General features: G+C 31.9%; 1 protein-coding gene across 1 annotated transcript; it reads left to right on the plus strand.

The window, feature by feature from the left end:
* Nucleotides 1–1071: 1071 nt before the first annotated feature.
* LOC131852472 (lipase 1-like) lies at nt 1072–10223 on the plus strand. Its single transcript, XM_059203137.1, has 5 exons — nt 1072–1215; nt 3447–3648; nt 6012–6386; nt 9259–9272; nt 10032–10223. Exons 1-5 carry the CDS (start codon nt 1072–1074, stop codon nt 10221–10223), a joined length of 927 nt encoding a protein of 308 aa, XP_059059120.1.
* The last annotated feature ends 10730 nt before the right edge of the window (nt 10224–20953 follow it).

A 20953-nucleotide genomic window follows, 5' to 3' on the forward strand; every position in this document is an offset into this window, starting at 1 on the left:
TTAACAGATATTTTGAATTTATATAATTTTGAACAATTGTTGCAACACAAAGGTAATGTACAAAAGGCGGTCTTTGTAACTGTAAAGAATATAATAGGCAAACGATTTTTTACAATCTCTTCCAAACAACTTAGGGATGGGTACTCAAGTTCGAGACTACTTAGCAGGAGAATACTTAAACAGACGGTTTTTACAATCTCTTGTATGTAACTTAGGAAGGAGAGTACTCAGGCAGAAGACTTTATACAATCTCTTCCAAACAACAAAGAGATGGGTACTCAAGTTCGAGGCAACTTAGCCAGGGGTTGTACTTAAACAGACGACTTTTTACCATTTCTTTCACACAACTTTGAGAGTACCCAGGCAGCCAACTGTTTATAATCTCTTCCAGACAACTTAGGAAGGGTGGTACTCAGGCAGGAGATTTTTCGCAAATCCTCGGTTGTAAAGAATCGTATGCATGAGTACCTCAGTGTCACCTATTTTAGCTGCCAATCAAGCTTTTAATAATTGTCTGTCAAATTAGAGAACTTCTTTAAATATGAGAAAAAGCAAAGAACAACGACTATATATACTATATATGATAATCTTTGATTACTAGCTTTGTCGTAGGTTGTTGATTTGTACGTGACTTTTAACATTTTCACTTTTCGCTAGATATATTTGAAACCGATATGACTGAGAGTAAGTCTACTGCTGTCTTTTGGATTTTTGCTTTTCTATTAGCGTTTCCTTTAACAGTCAAAAATATAAATTCACACAGATATCTATGGCGTCAATTATGGCGTTTAACTTTGATCACGACTGACTGCGACGAAACAGTAAACAATTAGTTCACAGCCATCTTACAAAAACAACAGCTTATTTATAGCGAGGGGTTTGAACCCGCCACCACCGGAAAGTAAGACAATATGTGACACCGCCAAGGCCGCATGTAATCTGTATGATTGATCACGTAGGTATAAACTATGAAATAATCTTGATAGTGATTAAAACAAAATCGTACCACCTGCGTTTGTTGTGGACAGTGGTGGTTGGCAGTTGAGACTGGACGTTAGTTTGGAGGTCACGATGATCAAGTTTGCACTGTTTGCGGCGCTGGTAACGGTTGCGGTGGCTAGGAGATCACCTCATGCTGACTACATCGAGGAGTTGGTGAAGCAGAACGAAGGCAGGTACTCCACCGATGTGGTTGAAGATGCCCTTCTCGATGTCGTAAGTACTTTTCCTGAAAATAATAGAATAGAATAACATTTATTACACCACAACAATGTCGATGCTGAAGTAGCGTATAAATTATTATATAAAATAAATGTAAATAAAACAAATCATTAAATTAGAGATGAAAGCATTACTCAAAACAATACACAGTGACACAGTAACGATGCACCACAGTGGTGGATAGGATAGGATAGATAGAGTATATATCCTATGTACTCTTATTGTTAGTATTTAGTATTTGTTTTAGTAGATTTGAGACATCTGAGACACTTTTCAGAGGAACCCCGCTATAAAGTTATATTAAAGGCAAAAATGCTCAAAGAATAGTGAAAGAGAGGTGAATGTACCTGAACAGTGGATTACGAGGGTTTTAAGATAATATCTTACTAATTTTATACACGCGGAAGTTTGTGAGCGTGGATGGAAGGATGTATGTTTGTTAGTCTTTCAAGCAAAAATTACTCAATGGATTTTTTAATGAAGCTTTACAATAGTATAGCTTATATATCAGAATAACATGAGCTATAAAATTTCATGCAGGTGAAACCGGGGGTACAGTATAGGGATAATTAATAGATGAGATTGATACGACAACAAAATGTACAAATGAATGTAATAAAGAGGAACGTGTCAAAGAATACAATTACAATAATATAAAATGTATAAAGGTATTCGCTACAAATATAATAAAATAGAAGTAATGTTCATTGCTGTCAATGGTATCAAGACAACCTTCGCATGGTTTCTCCTTCCCATCGTGGTTAATTCCTGAATCCGCCACCATGGTTTAACAGATCTGACTTCATCCTCATTCCCCCAAGCTTGCTGTGTAAGATGTGTTAAAAAGATTAAAGGGTATTTGAAGGCATTACATTTCACTTCTCTCGAATGACCTCTGTACCCCATAATTTCTCTGGATAAACGAAACATAGATAGATAGATAGATAGATAATTATTTTTATTTTGTTACTCAACCAATTATATGTATACCAATATTATAAACAGAAAAAGTTTGAGAGTTTGGATGATGAACTGATGATATAGAATTACTGAATGGATTTTTGATGAAACATTACATTAATAGGTGTAGTTTATAAATCTGAATAACATAGGCTATAATTTAAAATAATATTAAGTAAATGGGGCGAAATATAATGATAAATAACAAGTAATTGTGATGCAGAAGTTGCGCGGAACAACTAGTTTTAAATAGAAATATATTAAGCCAGATTAGAATCCTGATAACACAACTAAACTGTGAATGAGCGAATATGTGGTTATCTATACTTATGTAGATTTCATGTATTAAGGAAATAACAAATGACAGATAATTACAATAATGCGATAACATATTTAGGCATAGTTTTTCTATGTTTCCTTAAAAATCGGATTAACGATTTCGTTATATACCTATCTAATATTGTTGCGTCAGAATTAGAAAAAGAAAAATGGAGGTACCAACGTAAGCGACTTTATTCAAATAAAAATTTACAAATCAAATCATTTATTTGCAGAATACTTTGCAAAAAGTCGTTTATGTAGTCACCTTTATTTCACCTATGTAATTCTGTAATCTGTAATCTGTGGTCTTACGTCTTCGTCGACCCTAACATCCTCCCCCCTCTTTGTGGTCTTACGACCTCGTCAACCCTCTCCCCCGCCTCCATTTTACATGTGACGTAATTCATGACAGTGCATTATGGATTGAACTCATGATCTCTGTTCTGGATCGTCTGGCACAAAGGATTTCTCTAACAATTAATAAACCCGGAAATGCTACCAACGTTACGAGTCCTTCGGGCCGGATACTTTCGGGACAATTTCTGTTGATTATTGTCTTGTTATTTATAATTTAAAGTGTATTAAATAATTAATGTTGTAACTATATATTATTAATATTTTAAATGCGAAAGTTTGTGAGTATGGATAAGGATGTTTATTAACTCTTCACGCAAAAAATCTGAACGGACTTAAATTAAACTTTACAGTAATATAGCTTATATATTAGAATATAATATAGGCTATAATTTAAAAAGATATTATGTGAATTCGGCGAAATATAATGATAAATGTCAAATAAGTGATGCAGATGAAGTTGCGGTGTTCAGCCCTACCTGTCCTAACATAAATAATATAATTATACATATAATTAACTATAATTTGAGATCAAAAAGCATCTAAATATATAATATAGACGTACATATCTTATTATTATTTGATTCCAGCCTGGTTTAATCAGAAAATATGGATATCCCGTGGAAGTCCACACAGTGGTTACATCTGATAACTACGTACTGGAAGCTCATAGGATCCCCCATGGCAGAGATCAGAACAACGAGCCGGGAGTCAGACCGGTTGTCTTCCTTTTCCATGGTCTCTTCTCTTCGTCAGCTGAATTCTTAGTCCTAGGCCCAGGGACAGCTTTAGGTGAGACTTCTTAGTAATCAAATCAAAAGTCATTTAATTATACAGGACATTTTAGCTGCGTTCATAAGCAGCTAAAATGCCCTGTCAAATTATTTATATTATATTTTTTATCTACCGAAAATAGTAACATAACTGTAATGTTTTATGAAAATTGGCACAGTGCCATCAAGTCCTAAGCTAAGCAGACCTTGTGTTTTGGGTGCTGGATAAATATTAGTAGTTGTTATAAAGTACATTTCTTTATAAATACTAGTATCATTAACATCATCATCATCACCTTCTTCTTTATCCCATTTATTTTTGCTCAGAGTAATATGTTTCTCTACATCTATTAGTGCCTCTTACTTGTTATACTGTAATTATTTATATAAAAAAAACATCTATTCAAAAGAGCAACACACAAGTTTCTTGCTCATTCTTCTTATGATGAATCTACAGTCCGATTGAGTGGTAGAATCAAAATATGACTATTCAAAAGTGCTTGTAATGAGTTTATTTGAAAAAATATTATTTCTATTTCTAGTTAAGCAAACCTTGTTTACTAGATACAAATGATAGAAATATGTAGTTAAGTAAATGCATACATCTCTTTGATTAGAGTGGCAAATGCTGACGGCCTAATGATAAATGTTAATCGTCGGAAATGCCAATTTGATGGTAAATTTGATGGTAACCGCATGTTTATGCGTACCTACCACCTATATCACGTTACCATTATTACCACTAGTACCACGTATATCTCGTTATCATGTGACACCCACGATAACATTCATTGTCATTCCGGAAAATTAAGATCTTATACCTTTATAACCTTTAAGTTCACTGTCTTAATACTTAAAGGGAAAAACAGACTTATTAGGCACATTGACTTAAGAAGAAAAAGTATAATCCATCACATTTAAAATAAGTAGTTGCTAAGTAACAGTTTGTATGTAACGTGCAACTGTGATCAGAACCAAATAAAAATAATGTTTATTCAAATAAACTCATTACAAGCACTTTTGAATAGTCATATTTTGATTCTACCACTCATTCGGAATGCAGATTCATCACAAGAAGAATGAGCAAGAAACTTGTGTGTTGCTCTTTTTAATAGATGTTTTCTTTTGCGCAAAATAAAAATAATTACAGTATAACAAGTAAGAGGCATGCGATAATCAACATAGAAGTCGCTACGCACTCATTATTAATGTAATCAGATAATATTGTCAGTGCTATAGATTTAAAGTTTTTCTATAAAAAAATATTATCGTTAACGAATTCTTCAATTTTATAGTAAACTTTTTTGCAAAGGAACTGTTTTATTTGACATTTAAATTTTTTTCTGGCAGATTTATAACAGACTCTGGTATTTTATTGTAAAACCTTACGCAATTGCCATAAAACTTTAGCCAAACGACATTTAAGTAAAATCAGTTTGTTATTGTTACGTAAGCTTTTATTAGTGCAATCACTAACTCTTTTGAAACTGTCTATATTCCTTCTGCAAAAGTAAATTATATTTACTGCTATGTATGTAATCTACTGAATATCTCCCTCAGGTTATGAGCTAGCACTAAAGTGAATATAATTTAGTGAATTCTTGAATATAGTGGTGAAAACAAATCGAAATTCTGAAAATGGCAGATGTATAGGTCCAACAGTGATTAATATTTTAACAGATTTAATTTTGTATATGTTTTTTACTACTGTTGTTCTATTGTTTACTCTTCAGTATATAGTTTTATATTATGTATGTTATTTTTAAGATGTAGAGTGTCTTAAATGTAATGGATTAAGGGACCGTATTAGGCACATTGATTTAAGAAGAAAAAGTATAATCCATCACATTTAAAATAAGTATTGTTGCTGAGTAACAATTTGTACGTAACGTGCAACTGCGATCGGAACGAAAGTAAATCATATTTACTGCGATATATGTAATCCACTGAATATCTCCATCAAGATTTCCTTAATTCCATACTGCAGGGGAAACACAGATTATATAGGAAGCTGCAACAGGCAAGCTTGAAGTACCCACGCAGATTTTTTTCTACAAATTTTTCAAAGTTAAATATAAAAACTATATATGTACTAGCTGTCTCGACAAACGTTGTTTTGCCTTAAAATAAAAATAAAAAAAATTAGGGGTAGCCTACCCCTAACATTTAGGGAATGCAAAATAGATGTTGTCCGATTCTCAGACCTACTCAATACGCTCACAAAATTTCATGAGAATTGGTCAATCCGTTTCGGAGGAGTATGGGAACGAAAACTGTGACACGAGAATTTTATATATAAGATTTACAGCTTACTGATTTACCCACTATTTTTAAAGTCAACAATTTTCCTTAAAGTCTTCTTAAAAACCAAAATATTTACAGCTTACCTTCTCGCCGAGGCCGGTTTCGACGTGTGGCTAGGCAACGCCAGAGGAAACTACTATTCGAGGAACAACCTCGTGTTGGACCCTGATGATTTGCGCAACCCAGAGTTCTGGAAGTTCGGCTGGGAACAAATTGGCAACATTGATCTGCCCACACTACTCGACTATGTGCTTGCGGAGACTGGTCAATCACAGCTTCATTATATCGGCCACTCCCAAGGCTGTACTTCGTTGCTCGTCCTCAATTCTCTGCAACCTTCGTACAATGAGAAGGTCATCTCGTTCCATGCTCTGGCGCCCGCTGCCTTCTTTAATAACAATGAATTGCTCGCATTCAAGCTTGGAGCACATTTCAGCGCACCTCTTGAAGTAAGTATATTTATTTAATTTTATTATTTACTAGCTGTGCCCGCGGTTTTAATCGCTCAAATTTTAATAAAAATGTTCACTTCTGGTTTAAAGAGTAAATCTACCGAAGGTGTGTTCTACCGAATATATAACGGACTGTGTTCTGATGAATTGTTTGACATGATGCCTACAGCTACCTTTTACCATCGCACCGCTCGCCATCGACAGGGAATTCATCCCCACACGCTGGAACCTAAGTGGTCTCGGACAGTGCGGTTTCAGAGGAGCTTCCTCCCGTGTACACTTAGATTGTGGAATGAACTACCTGCCGAGGTTTTCTCGAGAGACTACAGCATGGGGGTTTTCAAGAAGGGTATATTAAGGTTTTTTAAGGGTCGGCAACGCGTATGTGACACCCCTGGTGTTTCAGGCGTCATAGGCTACGGTAACCGTTTACCATCAGATGGGCCGTATGCTTGTTTGCCACCTAAGTGGTATAAAAAAATCTTATAATATTACCTATAAAGGCGAAAGTTTGTAAGTATGGATGTTTTACCTTTTCACGCAAAAACTACTGAGCCGATTTTATTGAAATTTTTACAGTAAGGTAGCTTATACAACGGAATAATATAAAAGCTGTAGTTTATAAGTGAATCATAAGAGTCAAGAATATTCTGCTAAGTGAGAGTTGTCAAATTGATGTATATTCTCTTAAATAGTCCTAAAAAAACGCGATAGCGATTTTTTTTTTATATTGAAACCATTGTAATTAATTCTCACTTATCAGAAGAAAAAGAATATTCATAGATAAAGTAGCAGGTAGTCGTTATTGTATCAATATAAATATAAAAAAATTGTACATATATACTTACTAATATTATAAATGTAAAGGTTGAATGTTTGCTACGCTTTTTTACGTCATCATTAATTTCTGTATCATGTTCTTGGAGGTATTAGAATGTACATAGGATACTTTTTATTAATAAAAAACAAATGTTTTTATAAAAAAAAATATATATCAACATTTTGCTACTTCAGCGCCATCTAGCAACCAGAAATATTTCAATGCGAGCGAAACCGCGGGCAAAAGCTAGTATACATATATGCCGATGTCTGTTCAACTCAAAAATTAAAAAGGAACCAATGTAAAGTGTCTTTATTAGACTGACTGATTTAATATTATTGTGTTTTTATATTTGAGCCTAAATAAATTAGTATTGGTTGGTAGTTTGTATTCACACGTTTCGACTTGTGAAACGTGAACTTACAAGGATTGTTTAAAAGAGCAACACACAAGTTTCTTGCTTATTCTTCTTGTGATGAGACAGCTTTCCGAATTAGCGGTAGATTTAGAAAAATGTTGACTATTCAAAAGTGCTTAAATTAAGTTTATTTGAATAAATGATTTTCTATTCTATTCTATTCTATTAGAGATGTTTGAATAATAATAATATTTCTGTACAATTCACACAGCGCCATCTAGTCCCAAGCCAAGCAGAGATAGTGTTATGGGTACTCTATATAGCCATAAAAATAATAAAAAAATATTTCTATGTTTTCTTCAGTTGTCTACAACTGATACAAATACGTAGAAACATTTTTTAAATACATATATAATATGCATAGAAAACACCCAGACCGACACAAACAATCGTACTGAATCCAATTAAAAGTGTACTGTGCGAGGAATTGAATCTGCGACCATGCTACACCGTTAGACCGCCGAGGTCGTCGTCGGATCAAACTTACCATAACTGGGGGAAGGGGGCCTTAGTAATGGAGACTAGGGCACCATTGTTAGTAATGTACATGCGAGTACTTTCATCATGGGCTAACTGACCTGATCTCATTCTCATCATATCATATTCCACTAGTTCACAGGATGCACAATTCCATCATCAATTTAAATAGATATAGAAATAGAAATAATCTTTATTCAAATAAACTCATTACAAACACTTTTGAATAGTCATATTTTGATTCTACCACTCATTCGGAATGCAGATTCATAGGACAAGAAGAATGACTGTATATATTTAAAACTGTACATATAAATGTTGCTCTTTTAAATAGATGTTTTTTTTTTATATAAATAATTACAGTATAACAAGTAAGATCTTTTACAATTTTTGTCGATAATCAACATAGAAGTGCTAGTTCACTCATTATTAATGTAATCAGATAATATTGTCAGTGCTATAGATTTAAAGTTTTTCTATAAAAACATTATTATCGTTAACGAATTCTTCAAGCAAAAAGCTTACTATAAAAGTAAGCTTTTTTGCAAAGGAACTGTTTTATTTGACATTTAAATCTTTTTTCTGGCAGATTTATATAACAGACTCTGGTATTTTAATGTAAAACCTTACGCAATTTCCATAAAACGAATTACTAACTTTAGCCAAACGACATTTAGGTAAAATCAGTTTGTTATTGTTACGTACAAGCTTTTATCTAGTTGCAATCACATTTAACTCGTTTTGAAACTGACACTATATTCCTTCTGGCATAGATGATATTTTCATAAATGTATTGGAGAGAAGAGTTAGCATATTTGATTCGTCTTATGAAACAGTGCAATGACTCCCTGGAACCGTTATACCATAAATGGAGCGAAAATAAAAATGGCGTATTTTGTAAAGTAAATATTAAACTAAACCTAATTCAAATGATTTCTAATTTTCAGACTCGACAGAATATACCATTCCTGGATTGGCCATAAAATTGTTGCTTTTATTAGGACGTAGAGAGGCAATTTCTTGGACTCATTATTTAATTCTTCTTTAGAGTACTGCAAATGTTAATCTCTAACAAACGTCATTTCATTTTTATATGTAAGAAATAATATTTAAGTAAAAATCTAAAAGTGGTAACTTTATCAATATATATAACTGTAGGACAAGTTAACACTGTAAGTACATATACTGTATCTATTTAATAATCTATATATATATATATATATATATAAATAAAATTGGAGTGTCTGTTTGTAATATTGAAATAACCGTTTTTTACTACATGCATACGAATATAAACACTTTTGTCTGTGTTTGTTCCGGCTAATCTCTGAAATGGCTGGAGCGATTTTAACGGGACTTATTTTGGCAGGTAGCTGATGAAATAGGGAGTAACTTAGGCTATTTTTATTTTTTAAAAAAATCTTTTATTTTAGAAAAATATAGTTAAATGTCTCTGTCTGGACGAAATCTATTTAAATATATATAACTCAAAGGTGACTGACATAGTGATATATCAACGCTCAGCCCAAACTACTGGACGGATCGGGCTGAAATTTGGCATGCAGGTAGATGTTATGACGTAGGCATCCGCTGAGAAAGGATTTTGATTACAGATTTAAGTGAAATTTTGTACAATTTCTGACTTACAGGCCAGAACTACTGAACAGATTTAAGTGAAATTTTGTACACAATTAGTCTAGGGGGATAAAATAGGGGATGAAAGTTTGTATGAAACTTTGTCAATTTTAAACCGATCGGGCTGAGACTTTGCATGCATAAAGCTAAAGAAAGTTTAATAATAACCATATGATTAGGCTATAAGCAGTCCAATTATATTGATTGCTATATCAGTCTGAATATCTATATGTATGTATGACCATAACCAGTTCAATTACATCAATCTGAATATCTCCATTGAATTTTATTTGCAGACATTAACGCCAGTGATCCTCGGACACGCACCAGCTGGCTCTTCAGCACGCCAACTCTCTCATTTCGGACAGAGCATCACCAGCAAGGACTTCAGAAGATTCAACTACCTACCAATCGAAAATATCGAGCTGTACAACCGTCCTGTACCCCCATCGTACGATCTCTCACAAGTTGATTTAAATAAAATTTAACACCTGAGAATGGATATACATACTTTTTAATATGGAAAAGGGTTTAAGGGGATCGAAAGGGTAGGTACAAGGTTGTATGGATATATCGCCATTTTCAAACCTGAAACACATTATCGTAAGGTATTTAAAGGAAAGTTAAATGAATATATGGATTGTGGAACTTGAAGTTTAATTTTTCATTTATTAAATATATATTAAGAAAAAGCTGTATGTAGGCTGCCAAATGTGGTTAACTATTGATATATAACTGATGTCGTATGAGAGACTGACAGTTTGACGTGTCAGCTATTGACGTCGTGTGAAGACAGTTATTGACGTGTCGTATAAAGATAGTTATTGACGTGTCGTATAAAGATAGTTATTGACGTGTCGTATATAGGTGGCTATTGACGTGTAGAAGAAATAAAAATGGCGTATTTAACATGAAATCATATAGATAAATTAATAATAAAAAATTAACTAATGTTGTGTATATTTTATTCTAAACAAGCTGACCCTGCGACCTCTGTTCCGACAGAATTAAATAATATGTCAAAGTTTAGTTATGTCATAAAATTGTTGTTTTTACTATTTCCCATGCAATTTCTTCATGAAGAGCTTTCTTACGTGTTTATTTAATTGACGTGTCTTTGAAGAAATTACTGACAATTATGAAGTCCAGTTATTGACGTTCGTATATAGGTAGCTATTGACGTGTCTAACAAATGTCGTATATATTTTAATATATAAGAAATATTATTATAAGTAAAAATCTAAAAGTGTTGACGTGTCGTATAATATAATAACGTCGTATATGACATGAATGTCGTATGGCATTCTGGAGGACTATTGACTTCGTATATTAACTATTGACGTGATATAGAGTCATTCTGACATGTCGGAAGAGAAAAACATATTGACGTGTCGTATATAGGTAGACCCCAAATAAATGGGATAAGGAAGAAGCAGATGAGTGATGTCCATCCAGTCGTGTCGTATGAAGACAGTTATTGACGTGTCATATTCTACGTGTCGTATATGACAGTTATTGAAACGTGTCGTGTGAAGACAGTTATTGACGTGTGACAGTTATTGACGTGTCGTGTGAAGACAGTTATTGACGTGTCGTATATAGGTAGCTATTGACGTGTCGTTGAAGACAGTTATTTGTTATAGACAGTTATTGACGTGTCGTATATAGGTAGCTATTGACGTGTCGTATATTTACTTATTGATGTTAATTTAAAAGCTGACTATTTAATGCGAAAAAACTATTGACGTGTCGTATATAGGTTATTGACGTGTCGATGAAAGATGTCGTATGAAGACAGTTATTGACGTGTCGTATGAAGCTATTGACGTGTCGTTGAAGACTTATTTGTGAGTAGCTATTGACGTGTCGTAATGAAATATAAATAAATATGACGTGTCGTATAGTTATTGACGTGTTTTATTGACGTGTCGTTAGAGGGGGTAAAATAAATTAAGGGATGAAAGTTTTGACGTGTATATTCGTTATTGACGTGTTTTGAAGATAGAACATGTCGTATGAAGACTTAGTTATTGACGTGTCGTATATAGGTAATATTGACGTGTCGTTTGAAGAAATATTGACGTGTCGTATATAGGTAGTGACGTGTCGTTAAGAATAAAATGTCGGATGAAGACAGTTATTTTATATAAGCTATTGACGTGTCGTGTGAAGAAATTGATTCGTATATGAGGACTGTTGATTAAATATAAATATTGAAATGTCGTATGTAAGAAATTTATTGACGAGTTAAATGATTATATGATTTTTAGACTATTTATTGAAATATATATTTGAAGAAAGTTATTGACGTGTCGTATATAGGTAGCTATTGACGTGTCGTGTTACTGACATGTCGATATTGATGTCGTATAGCTATTGACGTGTCGTATGTGAAGTCAGTTATTGATGTGTATATAGGTGACTATTGACGTGTCGTATAAAGACAGTTATTGACGTGTGTATATAGGTAGACTATTGACGTGTCGTATAAAGACAGCTACTGATGTGTATATAGGTGACTATTGACGTGTCGTATAAAGACAGCTACTGATGTGTATATAGACAGATTATTGACGTGTCGTATAAAGACAGCTATTTACGTGTCGTATAAAGACAGATATTTACGTGTCGTATAAAGACAGTTATTGACGTGTCGTATAAAGGAAGCTATTGACGTGTCGTATAAAGACAGACATATTGACGTGTCGTATAAAGACAGTTATTGACGTGTGTATATAGGTGACTATTGACGTGTCGTATAAAGACAGCTATTGATGTGTATATAGGTGACTATTGACGTGTCGTATAAAGACAGCTATTGATGTGTATATAGGTGACTATTGACGTGTCGTATAAAGACAGCTATTGATGTGTATATAGGTGACTATTGACGTGTCGTATAAAGAAGTGACAGCAGTTATTGACGTGTCGTATATAGGTGACTATTGACGTGTCGTATAAAGACAGCTATTGATGTGTATATAGGTGACTATTGACGTGTCGTATAAAGACAGCTATTGATGTGTATATAGGTAACTATTGACGTGTCGTATAAAGACAGTTATTGACGTGTCGTATATAGGTAGCTATTGACGTGTCGTATAAAGACAGATATTGACGTGTAAAGAAGTAGCTACTGACGTGTCGTATAAAGACAGCTATTGACGTGTATATAGGCAGCTATTGACATGTCGTATATAGGTGACTATTGACGTGTCGTATAAAGACAGCTATTGATGTGTATATAGGTAACTATTGACGTGTCGTATAAAGACAGTTATAAAGGGTTTAAAGGGTTATGAAAGATTGTATAACAATGAAACTTTTTGGTTTGGCTTTTATTGGGTTAGGTCATTAAATATTTTTTTTACTATTTGATCAAGGTCACTATTTTACGCGGACGAAGTCGCGGGTACAGCTAGTTTCAAAATACTTCAGAAAATTGAACTTCCTCTATTTTATTAGTAAGTATTTTTTTATTAAAACTAGTATGTATTTTATCCAGCCTGTATTTTAAGTTGGGTAATTGATAATTAATTGTTACAGACAAGTATATTAAATACAGTTTTTAATTATAATAATATCTTCTAAGAACATAGTACCATAGTATATAATCCACTAAAAATGTATTTTATTTGTTACAAAACACATCACGGAAATCGGTCTGCTGTTAGCGACAATAATACATCGTAACATATTTTATCGTTTTTACGAAGATATGCCTACAGGTAAATTACAGAATTATCTCATCTGAAATGATCAGTGTTTTATGTTTTTAATAATAATTAAAGTAAAAAACATACTTAAAATATAAACAATACCTATCAGTGTTTTATGTTTTTAATAATAATTAAAGTAAAAAACATACTTAAAATATAAACAAAACCCTTTCCTAAAAAAATTGATATTGTACTTCATATACCTACTATTTTAAAATGTATCATTTCTAGGTCTTTTAAACTATGCAACGGATTTTAATGCAGTTTTTACGAAAAGATACAGTGATTCGAGAGGAAGGTTTATAAGTAGAAAATATCTACACCCGTGCAAAGCAGAGGCGGGTAGTTAGTATTAAATTAATCGAGATTTCCACAAATATTGCAACTGCACAAAACTGTAGAGAGTCACTAATAAATTTTAATAATTTTATTGTCATATTTTTAGCGCCGATTGTAATATAAAGGCAAATATACAACTCAATAAATATTACCGTATGTGTTTGGATAGGCGTGTGTTCACACTTAATGTTTCTAAGCAGGGCCTAGGATTAAGCATCAGGCAAAGCAGAAACTACCTGGGGGCAACGCATAGGCTATGGGGCCTTTGCACATACAAAATGAAAGTACAATGTGCATACTTACATAATATACGTACATCCAAATCAATACAAAAACTCAGACCATGTCAGGTTGACCTCCACTCGGTTCCTTCTGGAAATTATAGTGATAAATTGCTTGTGAATTTGTCACGATGGTCTAATTGATCTGACTGATCTGACCTCATGTTCATCCTATCATCCTTCACTGGTGCCCCGCCAGTGAAAGCCTTTAGCACAGGCGGGTGCAGCATGCCATAAAAAAAGCATTATTAATTGAAAAAAAATATTTATTTTGATATATCGACTCTATAGTTCTTTCTCCAAAATTTTTATATTTCAGTCTTTTAGTTTTACACCTTATGCATGCATATTTAATTACAGTATCTATAGATATATATATCTAAATATAGTTTTCGTATCTATAGTAGATAAACTTTGTCCTTTACACTTTGGATAAAGTTACGACTATAAATAATATGTGGTTATTTTCCTAAATGTCAGGTGTGTATTTTTTTTACATGATCCATTAGGTGGGTAAATCCAGGGTGGATTTTCCCCACCTGGGGCTCATCGGAAAAGTCACAAACCCCTCGGTTTAAAAAAAAAATAGTTAATTTGAAATATGTCAGCTAATTTATTATATACCTTATTTTTTGTCAATTGTACATACAAAGTCAAAAATTAATTGTGTAATATATTTTTTGTTACTTTCCATACAGTTAAATTTCATATTGCGTTTCTTTCCACCCCTTTTGGTATGCCTTATATGTATTTATATGTATTGCTGCCATTTTTTTTACAATTCAAACAGCGCCATCTAGTCCGAAGTCAATCAGAGCTTGTCTTATGGATAAAAAAAACTCAAACCTATACAAACAATTATACTCATTAATACAAATGATTGCGTTTAGACAACCGACGGCGTGCCATGCGCCGGGTACCAACAAGTGTTTAACAATATTATATACGTATTATCTATTAAATTACAAAGATTATGAACTACAATATATAAATTACTAGCTGTGCCCGCGGTTTCATCCGTATTAGATTTTAATATATAGATTTCAATAAAAAATATAGCCTATACGCTATCCTGAATAAATATTACTGTAAAGTTTAATTAAAAATCCGTTCAGTAGTTTTTGCGTGAGAGAGTAATAAACATCCATATTTTCATATTTCATATTTCGTTTATTAACCAATGTAAAAAACTTCTTTACATATATCATAGCAGATCATTCATTCATTCATAATTTAAGAGCTACGCTCTTGTCGGTGGAGCTCTTGTTACTTTCCGCGATCTTCCATCATGCTCTTTAATTCTTGATACGACACGACTCCCATTTTGTCCTCAATTTGTTTGATGTAGCTATTCCTTGGTCTTCCCCTCCCCCTCTTTCCTTCTATTTTCCCCTCAATAATAATTTTCATGGCAGATCATAACTTACAGTAATTCATATTTATATAAATTCAATCCAATTACAATTACATTAATAAATAAAATTACATTAATTAAATACGTACCAAATATAACTAATAACATAGTATGTTTAATAGTCATAATTACAACATAATTATATTTAGGTCTAAATACTCGGTAACATTATAAAATGGATGTTTTCAAAAAAATATTTTATTTTAGTTTTCAATTGTTTTGGGGTTAATTCTCTTATTTGCATAGGTACTTTATTATACATTTTACTTTCTTCTCTTATTTGCAGAGGTACTTTATTATCCATTTTACTTACTCCTCTTATTTGCGTAGGTACTTTATTATACACTTTACATAATTATAAACTTTCGCATTTATAATATTACTACCATTTACGCGACTTCGCTCGCATTGAATCGAAATTATTTGTTTTTTTTTTAAATAAAAAGTCCTTTGTTTTTTTTAAACAAAAATCCTATGTTTATTCTAATACCTCCAAGAAGTACAAAATTTCAATCATGAAATTCCGATCATCAGATCGGTTCAGTAGTTTTTGCGTGAAAGACTAACAAACATCCATGCTTACAAACTTTCGCGTTTATAATATTACTAGCTACCCACCTCGGCTTCGCATGGGTGTACATGTGTTATACATATAAACCTTCATCTTGAATCACTCTATCTATTAAAAGAAACCGCTTCAAAATCCGTCGCGTAGTTTTGAAGATTTAAGCACACATAGGGACGGACAGACAGCGACAGCGATTTTGTTTGACTATGTAATTATTAAGATTTAGATTATCAATACTATTGCCGCAAATGGTGGTATCTTTATTATCTCTTACGTATTACGTATCTATATTAAAAATATTAATGTGACTAAATATCTAGTATATTATACCTTTCTTATCTTTTAGCAATACCAATATATCTATTGCGATTGTTAAAAGATATCTATTGTAGTCTACTTTATTGTTGACATTATTTGACATTCATTTTAACCGATTTCAAAGATGTCCTTAGTTCGACTGTATAATTTTGTTGATAAATATATTTGCTAATATCTCTGGACAATTCACACAGCGCCATCTAGTCCCAAGCTAAATAGACCATGTGTTATGGGTACTAGACAACTGATATAAATACATTTTTAATTATTAAGGTTTCTTAAGGACTGTATTTTTAATATATTTTAATTTTAGTTTTAAGAGAAACTACGGTCTCTGATGGTAAAAGACATATATTTTTCAAATGTGACAAATAATAGAAAAGGAACAAAGTATCAAATATTTAAAATGTATTTATAAAAAAATATAATTATTATATAAAAAGGTGCGTTACGCAAATACATAGATACATTTTTAAATATGTATATCATTACATAGTATAAAACAAGTCGCTGTCGCTGTCTGTCCTTATGTATGCTTAAATCTTTAAAACTACGCAACGGATTTTCAAGCGGTTTTTGTAATAGATAGAGTGATTCTAGAGGAAGGTTTATATATATAATATATATATAATACAAATACTTTATTGTACATTTATAAGTAAATTAATTGCTAATGTTAACAAAGGAGGACTTATCTCTAAAAGAGATCTCTTCCAGTCAACCCAATAGAGCGTGGCATAGGAAGTGTTATAAAATGTGCAAATTATATTTTTTATGAAAATGTCAAAATAATTAAAACTAAACATAAAAATATAATGTCCAAAATACAGATACTAATACAATATACATAAAGATAAAAGAAAAAAATATATATATTAATATATAATATGTACTTGAATACCTAAACAAATAAAATTACATTTATAATAAATATATAATACATAAATATATACTAAATCAAACAATAAATACTAAAGATATATATACAATGATGAATACAAATGTTTGTACCGTGCGAGGACTGACATAGAACTCGCGAACATCGAAAGTAAGTAAGTTTTTCGGACTACTCTAATGCTGTTGGCCGCAGCTGGCCTTTAGGTTGTAGAGAGTATTATCTATGTTATTTCATACATAATATACGTTTGCTGGAGGAATATTGCAATGTTTAATTTGTTTTAATTGAAATAAAAAGAATGTTTAGAATATGTTGTACACAGATTTTAATTACGCCACGGAATGTTCGAGAAGGAGTGCAAAATTGTATATAAAACAACATCGATGTTCTGTGCCTGACGTTCCAAATTTGAGATTTTATAATTTTATTTTTAAATATATTAAATGGCTATATGCAAACGCAAATAATATATGTATTTACCTATATATATTTTTTTTAATTATATTATGTTTTTATATTTCATTAATTAATGTCATGTCAATTATTTAATCTATATTGCATCTCCGACGTGTATTACAAGAAATATAATTTACAGAATAATGAATAAGTACTAAAAGCCGGCCTTATCGCTAAATCAATCACTATTAGTATTAATTTTACTATTATATTTGTGCGTGGAAAACTATATTTTCTAATCAAGGTTTCAGATGAAGGATGAGATAAAGCATATTATTCTAAAGTTTCATTAATATCCGTTCAGTAGTTTTTGCGTGAAAGAGTAACAAACATCCAACGGGTGGTTTGGATGTTTGTTCTACACTCACAAACTTATCCGATTACAATATCAGTAAGTTTGAAATACAACATTTATATTACTTTGAATCACAACACTTGAGTGGAGTAATGGGCATATTGTCCGTAAGTGATGTTTACTATTTACCATCAGGTGGCAATTCAGCTTGTTTCCTATTACAAGTTGCAAGTTGTGTTCTTAGTAAACTCAAATCATATATTTTACTTTCTTCTTTTATTTGCAAAAACAATTGTCGAAAAAAGTTTTTTTTTAACAAAAAGTATCCAAGTTCCAAGAAGTACAAAATTTCAGGACGATCGGTTCAGTAGTGTTTGCGTGAAAGACTAACAAACATCCAGATATACAAACTTTTGCATTTATAATATACTCATATCATTATATATATAAACCTTCCTCTTGAATCACTCTATCTATTAAAATATCTTTATTCATTCTAGGTCTGAGCAGTTATGATGTTACTCTACCGTCAGTTCGAAGTGTTTGAGCTAAAAAGAACTGATAAGAAACCCAGCCCTTATTCTTTCCAAATGAGCTTCTACTAACAAATATGTATTTTTAATTCAATTAGGGAAAATGTAGAGACCACCAGTACATGCTATTGCATTTTTGTTAAAAGGAAATAATTTTGTCAGTAGCCGTAACTCGAACAGACCAGTTCCCACATGAGTTTCCACATCCGTTCACGAGTATGATGGATGAACGAGCCATCATTCAGAACTTAAATAAAAGAACTTGTTTCAATACCGTTGACAGTGATTGATGATTTATTAGCTATAACTTTATCAAGGATTATGACAATGTTGCAAATACGTAATAACAACATACGATTAAAATATACACATTAGAAATTGTGTTTTGGCTTTGTGTTATGAAAGATTGTTAGATAAAAAAAATTATAGCACGTTCCCGTAGACAAACTTATTGGAATAAATATTATTAAAAAGAATTTATATAGTAATCTATACAAATTCTACAACAAATGTAAGTAATTTAAAAGTACAGTGCCGATAATCGAAATATTAATAATCTACCAATGAGGTTAAATGTTACGAGGTAGTGTTGACTTTAAGCATAATTTGATACCCCATATTTACATTTAAATTACTATAGATATAGATTATTACAAATAAAATTGCCTTAAATATTCAAGGAAACGCACCTCAAGATGTCAAATTAAAATAGCATAAATTAATTTTGTATATATAATATACAAATATTATAAAATCGGTATATCGTATTTTATGTGTGCATACAAATACTTTCTAAATGGTATATGAACCTATTTAAGTTTGTTATTGTCAATTTTTGTTTACTTTATTAGTTGTAGTTTAAAACTTAACTTAATATGCTATCGTCGTCGTTGATCTCATATTGTATTATTTTACTGATAAAGGCTATAACAGAATAGCAGAGAGGGTGGACTCACTGTTCCCAATGAGTTATAGACCGTTTTGTCTCATTCATTAGTTTTAAATTATATTATTCTATGGGCAACAGTTGTATTGTGTGAAAAGTTTTTGTTTTGAGACAAATAAAGTTTATTATTATTATTATTTAAATAAGAGAGAACTACATGGCTGCAGACTCACGTCGACAGCAGTTTTGCAGGACAATGATGATGAATATTGTAAATTGAGAATAAAGCTATTTATCTATCTATAGTTCCAGTCCTAACCACCAGTCATATACTTAATATCCGAATATCTTAATTTTTCTAAGAATCAAAATAAACTTAAGAATCTTTTCAAAGATTACAAAAGTACAGAACAAATTAAAGATTTTTAACAAAAAACAAAACGAAATAATTTAATCGACAGCCGAAACGGAAACGAATCTTACAACGAATTGATAGTCTGTGCTTAAAATGTGCGTAACCATTCAGACACAATCTACGATGCAATTTAATCTCAAATGTTATGCTATTAATGACATTCTCATTATATTCAATCTGCAGACAAATCGATTAGATTGTCATAACAATTAATGAGTTTTCTGATTATCCAAATATGATTATATTCATCATTCACCCAATTTTACGTTTCATTTTTTACCGACTGCCAAAAAAAGGTTGTCATATTAGCAATTTTATCAAATTTAATACTAATAATAATATCATTAATATGAAGTAAACAAACATAATACATGTGTTGTTGTCGTAAACAAAAATAATAGGTACATACGCGATTCAAATCAAAACCCAACTGATTTCGATATATTAATTTTTCCTAAAAGTACCAATTTAAATTTTGCAATGCTTCCTACATGCTTCTTTTTTGTGGAACAAAACGATTAATTAAACATTATAAATTTATTAGTAAATACAGACAACCTTCAAGATAGCAATTAAGATTAAGAATATAATTTGTTGCGTCTTGAACGGCGTATGTACGACACTAAAATCAGGGGCGATATTGGAGGATAGTGGGTATAAAATCAGCTTCTATTTTGCTCACACAAGGCGTTTCAGGCAACGATCTAAGGCGCTTCCACCACTGTTCCCATCTAGGCAGCAATCTAGGCCCTGTCTTTTATTATTCCAATATAGCCTAGATTTGAACCTTTCTACCACAGTTACGTTCTAATCAGTGATCTGTGCTTTCCACAATTGCTCCGATATTGGCTTTCATTTTAGTGTAGTGTGTATTATCAACAGAGTTTTCACTTAATATTTACTACTTTGTATAAAGTCGTTTATATGTATATCCGTCTCATTTATTTACACCAGCCAACGGTTAAGATTATAAATGTGAGTAAATTTAGACAGACCTTCCAGTTACTTAAAAAAAATAAATATATACTTTGTATAAAGTCGTCTATATGTATATCCGTCTCATTTATTTACACCAGCCAACGGTTAAGATTATAAA

Source organism: Achroia grisella, unplaced genomic scaffold, assembly GCF_030625045.1.
Source record: "Achroia grisella isolate CSIRO2021 unplaced genomic scaffold, CSIRO_AGI_Agris_v1 utg853, whole genome shotgun sequence".
Lineage (NCBI taxonomy): Eukaryota > Metazoa > Arthropoda > Insecta > Lepidoptera > Pyralidae > Achroia > Achroia grisella.

What these genes read in the sequence shown, in the direction of transcription:
- LOC131852472 (XM_059203137.1), top strand. Translation starts at nt 1,072, where the DNA reads ATGATCAAGTTTGCACTGTTTGCGGCGCTGGTAACGGTTGCGGTGGCT. An exon ending in AAGATGCCCTTCTCGATGTC is followed by an intron (nt 1,216 to 3,446) that starts GTAAGTACTTTT and finishes ATTTGATTCCAG; the next exon opens with CCTGGTTTAATCAGAAAATA. An exon ending in AGGCCCAGGGACAGCTTTAG is followed by an intron (nt 3,649 to 6,011) that starts GTGAGACTTCTT and finishes AAATATTTACAG; the next exon opens with CTTACCTTCTCGCCGAGGCC.